Genomic DNA, 9,304 nt, shown 5'->3' with positions numbered 1-9,304 from the left:
CTAACAGTACTTATATTGCTGAGACAGATGATTCTGCCGATGATTCTTATTTATCCTCTGACCCTGAAGATTTAAAATCTTCTCCTTGTGATACTTGTGCTATTRGCCAGCCTTGTATTAAAAAYTGTCTCAATGTTATTCAAAATAACACTTCTACTGACAGCAATGATGAGTTTTATAAACTCCTTTCTCAATTTCAGGATCTGAATATAAATGTTTTAACTGATGAAAAGGTTTTAAAACTTTTACAAAAAATCAAAGATCCTATGCTTTGTTCTGAGATTTTAGAAAATCTTGAGTTTAATAAACCTAGCTCCAGTTCTTCTACTGTTTCTCCTCCTATCAATAATATTGATTACTCGATGAAAGAATTACATCGCCTTCTTCAGCATAAACATTCTTCTTCGACGGCAATTTCTGTCACTGATCTTCACAGAGAAGTGACCATTCTTAAGTCTGAAATTRCKGCATTAAAAGAAGACAATATTCTTCTTCATAAACATCTTGCAATTGTTTCTGCAAGCCAAGATCTTTTAGTTCGGAACGCTACTTTTCATGTTCCAACTGAGGCACCTGAACATATCTCTTCTTCTGCTTCAAATCAACATTCTAATGTTGAAACCCCGCCTTCTGATAATGCAACTCTTGCTACTATCAGTCGTATGATTACCCAAAAATGGTTTACTAAAATCACTCTTCTYATAGATGGTCATTTCCAGAAAGAATTTTTGGCAATGATTGATAGTGGTGCCGATTTAAATGTTATTCAAGAAGGTCTTATTCCCAGTAGGTTTTTTGAAAAAACTTCTTGCTCTCTTTCTCATGCGGGAGGAGGTGTTCTTGATATCAAGTTTAAACTTTCTAATGCAAAGATTTGCAATCAAGGTTGTTGCATCACAACCAGTTTCCTTTTAACCAAGGCCATTTCCCATGAAATTATTCTTGGACTTCCTTTTATATACCAACTCTATCCTATAACTCAAATTGATGAGCATGGTCTTACAGGTACCTTTAATAATAAAGCCCTTACCTTCAAATTTATTGAACCCCCTGTAAAACGATTTCTTGACATTCTTCAAGATCGTATTGATCGTAAAACCTTTCATCTATATTCTCTTAAAGAAGAAATATCTTCTTTAACCATAGACGAAAAGCTTTCTAACCCTCGTCTAAAATCAAAGATTGATTTCATTCATAATGATTTTTCTCTTAGCATTTGTAATGACCATCCCAATGCCTTTTGGGACAGAAAGAAACACATTGTTTCTCTTCCTTATGAAGATGATTTCTCTGAAATCAATATCCCTACTAAGGCCAGGCCTTGTCAGATGAATTCTGATTACCTCATTCTCTGTAAAACTGAAATTGGCAGTCTTCTTGAGAAAGGTCTTATAAGACCTTCGCAATCCCCCTGGTCTTGCACTGCTTTCTATGTTAACAAACATTCGGAGCAGGAACGAGGTATCCCTCGGCTTGTCATTAATTATAAGCCCCTTAACAAGGTCTTAAAATGGATTAGACACCCTATTCCTAACAAGAAGGATCTTCTTGATCGCCTTTTCCAAGCCCTTATTTTTTCAAAATTTGATTTAAAATCTGGATATTGGCAAATTCAGATAGCCAAAAATGATATTTATAAAACGGCTTTTAATGTTCCTATGGGACATTATGAATGGAAAGTTATGCCTTTCGGTCTAAAAAATGCTCCTTCTGAATTTCAACAGATTATGAATGACATTTTTTATCCCTACAGTAATTTTATTATTGTTTACATAGATGACATTTTATCATTATATTATAGTATATTCAATTATTGACGTCTGTACAAAGTTCTATGCAATATAAAAACATTGTCACTATTGTACCCCATGTATCTTGTAAACGGTATCGGATTTATCGGGTTGAGTTCAAATAACCCTAAGCCAATGGATGCATTTTGGCCAAATTGTATATCAACCATGTATTATATTACTTATAAATTGAATTTTTTGAGTTTATTCAAGTTAGGTAGGTCCGGTTGGTTTTTGTGAGCACTCCTTAAGGATGCGTTTGATACACTGGACAGGGACATGACAGAACATGACATGGATCTTTGTCTCATGTTTAGCATGAATTTTATGTGGAACAGACATGAATATAGTGGAACAAAGTGGAACAGGTATGTTCTGCCCTTACCCCCTGGAACATGGTGGAACGAGATGAAACAAACTTATATTTTTCGGATGTAACCTCAAAATAAAACTTGATTTTTCTTCTAAAACATCAAACATGTCTCTTTTTTACATTTTATTCATTCTTTAAATTTTATTTATTGTATTTTATGTTTCTTAAACTTTTATTTTACTGTCAACAAAATATTATTTTTATACGGTTTCTATATTTTTATTATTTTATATAATTATTATATATTAATAATAAAAAATAATGTAGAAAAGAGATATAAAAAAAATAGAAAATACATAAATTTTTTATTTGGTGTCATTTTAAGTGTTCTTACGAAAATTTCGAATGATATATTTTTGTTATAAAAAATAATGATTCTATTATAATTTAATAAATTAATTAAAATAAACAACTCATCATGGGTAAATTAGTTATTTTACTTGTTTTGTTCTATCCAGTTTTATCTTACCAAATGTTGAACAATTGTTTTACCATATCCTATCATGTTTTGTCTTATCTGAACACCAAAAAAAACCTTAAATATATAAAAGTAACAATCATAAAGTATTATTTTCTAAAACAAAAAATGGAGAATAGAAAAACTACAATCAAGTCAAAAGGTGAACAAAACGTGAGATCGATGCCCTCAGATTGTGGATCGGGATCCTGATGAAACATTTGCAATTAAACACAAAATCAAATCCCTAAAAAAAAGCAAATAGATTCAAAAGGGAAATACCGAATACATTCCGATCAAAATACTCAAACAATAAATACTTGAATGCAAGTACACTTCCACAGTTGTGATTTGTGAACGACGACAACCACCACCACCGCTACTATATCAATCTACAATAAATGAAGGACCTGAGAACCACTTCTTCTCAATTCAACCATACCCACATCCAAGCCAAGCTTCACTTTTATCGTACCAATTATGGCGGATCTCAGCCATCGCACTGAGATCTCCTTTGCCGGAACCTTCATTAGCAGCGCCTTCGCCGCTTGTTTTGCCGAGGTTCATCTTCATTTCTTATTATTTTCCCTCTAATTTCAATATATTATTACTACTACATTTGGGAAATCCATTTTTGGGATTTGCAGATTTTGGGCTCAAAGTTTGGTGCTTTGAGCAGGACCTGCCTAATTGTTGAATCTGTATTGTTTCACAATACAGATTTCAGCATTTGCTTTTTGTATGTATATATGTGTGTGTGATTATGATACTATTGATCTTATTTGAGTTTGATGAATGTGATAAGATTATAATAACCATCATTGATTTGTTTTGAAGTTGAGTCATAATTTGGCATGGTGAAGGTTCTGGAAATCTTTTGCAGAAACCAATTAAGTGTATGTTTTGTGTTAATTATATGCATCTACTGAAATGAATTTTGCAATTTGATCTTCCTGGAGTTATTTTCCAATGATATAAGGAAATTCTTCTTTATTACATCAAACAGGTTGATCTTGGGGTTTAATCAAATACTACGAGTAGATTGTCGGTGTTAAGTTTGTAAGAAAACACGTACTAGTTTGAAAGGGACTTGTTTTGTTTTATTGGGGACGATGGGAGTACTAATTTGATCCACATTGCATGATAGATAAGCAAAACTTGAACATTTGCAGGCTAACCAATTTGGGGGTAAGATTTATGTAGATCTTTGCTTCTATCCCAAACAGTAAAGAGAGGTTTTCGTGTAGACATTTGCAGGCCACGATGAATAAAATTTTCAGCGATATGGTAATGTGAGCTAACATGGGCAGATCTACATGGCCAAAGGGGTATGCATGTGCATACCAAAAAAGTTGTATTTTTTGTAGTGTAAAAAGGAAAACAATTGTTTTTGAAATGCATCCCAATTTTTTTGTCGTTTTGGTAGACTAGTAGTTCGTTTGCTCACATGTCATCACGGAAACAACCGTTATACTTTTTGGGGTAGAGGTTAGGTGTGGGTACATCTCACCATAAACACCCTTCTTTCAAGTGGGATTTACTCGGTCTGTTTGGTTTGGTTTTTGGGTTCGGTAGACTAATGCATACCATGCTGAAAAACCTAGATATGCCATTGGTGATCTACGCTAAAGACCCCAAAACCTCACTCGAGGGGTTGAAACTTTTGTGCATGCCATCGTCTTACTCCTGGTAATTCACTAGGCATTTCTTGAATAAGTCGCAACCACTTGAGTAATTCCATCTGGGCTGCATTGCATTCGTCACCTGAAAACATAGAACTTGTCAAATGTTTTTCTTGATAACCATGGGTGTCCAGGATAGCTTGTACACACCTCGAGTAATCCCATGGGGCTCCTGACGTTAACAACCAGGAAAACCTCTAGTGGCCCTGATGGGACTCGAACTAGTGACCACCAGAGAGCAAACCCAAGTGCTTAATGGTTGAGCTACCACAAAGGGTTTTGTCAAATGTTGTCAATGGTTGATTAAGTAAATGCTGTAATTTCTACGAGTGTTGCCTCTTTTGTGCAGATATGTACAATTCCTCTAGACACTGCCAAAGTTCGGCTTCAACTTCAAAAAAGAGCGGTATTGGGAGAAGGTGGTGCATCTAAGTACAAGGGTCTTTTAGGTACCGTTGCCACTATAGCCAAAGAAGAAGGTTTACTTGCACTTTGGAAAGGTATTATACCTGGATTACATCGCCAATTTATATATGGAGGCTTAAGGATCAGTCTTTATGAGCCTGTAAGTATCAATATCCCATGTGGGTTTTTAGGTTATATGGAGGTTTTTTCGAGTGGGATTTACTGGGTCAGTTTAGTTCGGTGATTCATTGAACCGGCATATAAGCTACACTCTTGAGGACTGATCCGGTACGGCTCAAGAACCATTAGTGTATTACATCTGAGATTTTCATTATACAGGTCAAGGCTTTTTGTGCGGGCAGTATCATTCTTGCAGACATTTCATTATTCCAGAAGATAGTTGCTGCTTTGATTACAGGTGATGATTTTTTTTGGTAACCGTGGGTGTCTGAGCTAGCTTGCCTGCATCTCGACTAATCCCATGAGATCCTAAAGGTCAAACTGTACCCCTACTAGTAACTTTTTTACTCCCTTTGTCCCAAAGTAAGTGTACAATTCTATTTTAGTTTGTCCCAGAATAAGTGTCATTCAAAAGGAAGTGCCTACTTTCCGGTTCTACGTTAGTTATGAGATGGAGATTTTTATTACTTCATCTATTATTAAGGGTAAACTTGTCATTTGGTTGATTATAAATTGTAGTAATCACATTTAAAAACAGTGTGCTCTTTTATAGTGGACATTTATTTTGGGATGGAGAGATACAACGAAACAAAATCGATCATTTACATTATGACTCTATGCCGGAATTTATTTATGACTTTGACCACCTAAAGCTAAAGGTTTGTTAAGCCAACATCTTTCTCATCAACAGGTGCTATAGCGATTTCGTTGGCTAATCCAACCGATCTAGTGAAAGTTCGGCTTCAAGCGGAAGGTAAATTACCACATGGCGCACCCCGACGCTACTCTGGTGCTCTAAATGCCTACTACACCATATTGAAGGAGGTATGTTCCTTTCATATATATTTGGGAAATTTTCCTGGCTGTTATCTTCAGAGCTAGACGGGTTCAGCATATTATTTCCCACATCCAGTTCTTGTATTTATGTTCTATAAACAGGAAGGACTAGTGGCTCTCTGGACTGGTCTGGGCCCAAATATCGCTAGAAATGCTATTATTAATGCAGCAGAACTCGCTAGCTATGATCAAGTGAAACAGGTCCGAGTTATCTCAAGTGTTTTAATTAATTTGTTTGTATTCATTGCTGGTTCTACAACTTACTCATCATATTCTTGTTTTTGGTTCTTCGTGTAGAGCATTTTGAAAATTCCAGGGTTCACGGACAATATATTAACTCATCTACTAGCCGGTTTAGGTGCAGGATTCTTTGCGGTGTTGATTGGTTCACCTGTTGATGTGGTAAACTCATTGGGTTTGTGCAAAATCGCTTCATAGCTTCATTACAGGCAAATTGCATGACAATGCAATATACGTTGGTCTGAAAACTTCACTTTCGCACCTCAGATGTGACATCTCAAACATTTAGATTCCTGATTTACATCTAAAAATGCATGGAAATGCAACATTCTTTGGTCCGATTCCTATTTTCTATAATTGGTTCAAAATGTTTGAGACATTGAAGGTTTTGAAAGAACACGACCGAAAATAGGAATCATACCAAAGTATGTTGCATTTTTATGCAATTTGGCCCTTCATAATTCAGATTGTTTTAGATCTGTCCAAGGCATGGATACAAACTTCGTGTAGTTGGAGTTTGATTTTTATGCTTAAGAACACCGAATTTTAAACTCTATGGTTGATATTCTTTCTCTGAACCTTTCAGAAAAAAAAAATGATAGCTATTTTACTTCAGTAACGGACACTACACCTCATAGTGTTGATGTTAGATTTATATGAAATTAGGGCAAAAACTAAGTTTGTCTTGGTTCCCATTTAATGTAACCAAGAACGTTTTCCCTTCAAAATTTCCTATTTAACGTAATAAAGTTTCAAAATTTCTTATTTTTTTGCCCATTTTGATTAATAGCTCGCTAATTTTTTAACATTTGATGAAGCGGAATGTCAAGTTTATCGTCTACTTCACCATAGACTTTTTGTAGAAATTCCATAAGCAGGTATCCACATCATCAAACGTTACAAGATCAGTAGGATATCGGTCAAAATGGGTACAAAATAGGAAATTTTGGAACTCCCTTACATCGATTGACAAAAATATTGTTCGTTACACTAAATAGGAACCAAACTAAACCTTGTTGCATTTTCCATTTTCCTCTATGAAATTATGCAACTGTTTTGATCCTGGAGGTAGCAAGTGTTTCAATGTGCGCACCATTTCACGTTTTTTAGAAGGAAGTCAAATTGTTGGTTGCTATTTCCGTTGTTTCCAGGTGAAGTCTAGAATGATGGGAGATTCAATCTACAAAAGCACTGTTGATTGTATGGTTAAAACCTTGAGAGTTGAGGTATGCTTATACTCATTTTTTTCGATTATTAGATGATTGTTTAACCCTTTGGTTGCCAACTTATTTCTGTTATACTATCGACTGCAAACACGATCAAGAAGATAACACGGTGATGTGATTATTCTGCTTTGCAGGGAGCCCTCGCTTTCTACAAGGGATTCCTTCCAAATTTTGGTCGGCTAGGATCCTGGAACGTTATAATGTTCTTAACTCTTGAGCAAGTAAGATTCCGATTTGTGCATTTTTCTTCTTTTACAATACTTATTAGGATGTTACGAACGTAACTGCTGCAACTAGATATAAACAGATGTCCATTCGCTCCAAAACACGTGAAATATGTGTGTGTGGCTTTCACAGAAACAACTACTCTACTCTTTGGAGTAGAGGTAAGATCTGCGTACATCCCACTGCCATGTGAGGTATACTGGCCTTGTTGGTTTCATTTGGTTTTAAGAGCAACTTTTGGACTTATCTAGAAAAAAACCGTCTCGGTATCATCTCTCCATGCATATCTTAGAAATGTATAGGTCAAAGTCAAACCTTCATTTTTTAGCGTAACTTTTTTGTCAAGTAACATCGACCATTGTTTTTGATCTACATGACAGGTAAAGAAATTATTCATGTGGGAAGTTTGAATTCCCGGAATCACTAGTTCCTCAACGTTCTTTTCCGTTCTTTGGAGATAGTTATGGTGTCGGTTTTCTTGGAGCTGGACAATCATATTATCCGTCACACTTTTAGAATTTATAGGTGATGGATATTAAACTCGAACCTTATCTATTGTGGGATTTGCTGGGCTGGTTTGATTTAGTTAGCGAATGCGATTCAAAAGTTATGAACAATATAGTTGTATTTTTTATTGTTTCCAGAATCTGGAAACAATGGAACTTGAACTTATGACATTCAAATGAACTTTCGATGTCATGAACATTGTAATGCGGTTGTGAAAATAACCAAAAAGTCGTTGGCAAGAGATGGTAAGGCGAGCGTGAAGATTTTTCTTCTAAACGCTTGGAAAAGTGATAGACCTTGCATAGACGGACCTAGAGGGGTGGTTAGTTGGCACGTGCCACCATATTGTTCCTCCATGGTAAGGTAGAAAAAATTAGGTTCGTAAAAGGTGCAACCGTTTTATTCTAGAAGGTGCAACCGTTTTATATGGTGGCACCGTATCCAAAAATTCTTGGGTCCATCCCTGCTTGGTGAATCGTGCTCCTTTTTTTTTACTGCATATTTGGTTTGTACTTGTATTATCATAATTAGGGCTACACCCCAGTCAAGTTTGTCCGGGTCGAAAACATTTAAATAACCCATGTTTGCGGTTTAAAAGAATATCAACCTAACCCAATCAAAACAACAACCTAACTCAAAGCGTACGGTTTGGTTGGTCACGTTGAAACTTTGTTACATCATTTTTCAATCTAGTTAAACGATTGTGTTTAAACGAAAAAATTCAAAATGAAAGCATACAAAAAAGGCTAAAGGGTTGTTCGGTTGTGGCTTAATCGACTGTATAGCCGGTATGGCTTATTCTCATAGGCGGATCCCCTAAGGGGCTATGGGGGCCCTCCCCCTCCCCCTATTTTGATTTTTAATATAATATTGTGCATAGTACTACAAGTTTTATAAAAATTTGAAATTTGGCCCCTTCACTCTTGGTATTTAAAATGAGAACCCAAGTTTTGTTTTGTTTTGTTTTTTCAAAATGAGTTTTTCATACCTATCAAAACAACCGATATAAAAGATCAAGAGTTATAAATTAAATAATAATTTTATAGGACGCCTAAAATATAGAAGCATTCTAGAAAAATACTTTATAGGACTTGCGATAATTATATGATCAAACCAAAAAACGTTCTATCTAAAACTGTTGCAATAGGTTTAGTAAGATGTTTTTTTTTTGCATTTAGGCATTTTTAGGCGTTTTATGCATTTTGTAAAGTGTTGTATTAACTATTTTATAAAACGTTATTTGAAAATATGTTATATAAACACAAATGTCCTATAAATAGATGGTTTTATAAGACAATTCTCAAAAGTGTCCTATAAGAAGACACTTTATTTTAAAAAACGTGTTAATTAACATGACACTTTATTTTAAAAACGTGTTAATT

General features: G+C 35.1%; 1 protein-coding gene across 1 annotated transcript; it reads left to right on the top strand.

Annotated features, from left to right (window-relative positions):
- The first annotated feature begins 2,870 nt into the window (after positions 1-2,870).
- LOC112505257 (mitochondrial uncoupling protein 2-like) lies at positions 2,871-8,113 on the top strand. Its single transcript, XM_025109192.1, has 9 exons — positions 2,871-3,181; positions 4,652-4,867; positions 5,047-5,125; positions 5,579-5,712; positions 5,827-5,925; positions 6,022-6,126; positions 7,116-7,190; positions 7,325-7,411; positions 7,796-8,113. Exons 1-9 carry the CDS (start codon positions 3,101-3,103, stop codon positions 7,823-7,825), a joined length of 906 nt encoding a protein of 301 aa, XP_024964960.1. The 5' UTR covers positions 2,871-3,100; the 3' UTR covers positions 7,826-8,113.
- Positions 8,114-9,304: the final 1,191 nt, after the last annotated feature.

This window comes from Cynara cardunculus, unplaced genomic scaffold (assembly GCF_001531365.2).
Source record: "Cynara cardunculus var. scolymus isolate 2C unplaced genomic scaffold, CcrdV1 Un_Scaffold_9334, whole genome shotgun sequence".
Classification (NCBI taxonomy): Eukaryota; Viridiplantae; Streptophyta; class Magnoliopsida; order Asterales; family Asteraceae; genus Cynara; species Cynara cardunculus.
Note: the sequence above shows the minus strand (reverse complement) of the source record. Positions and strands in the feature narration are given on the sequence as shown.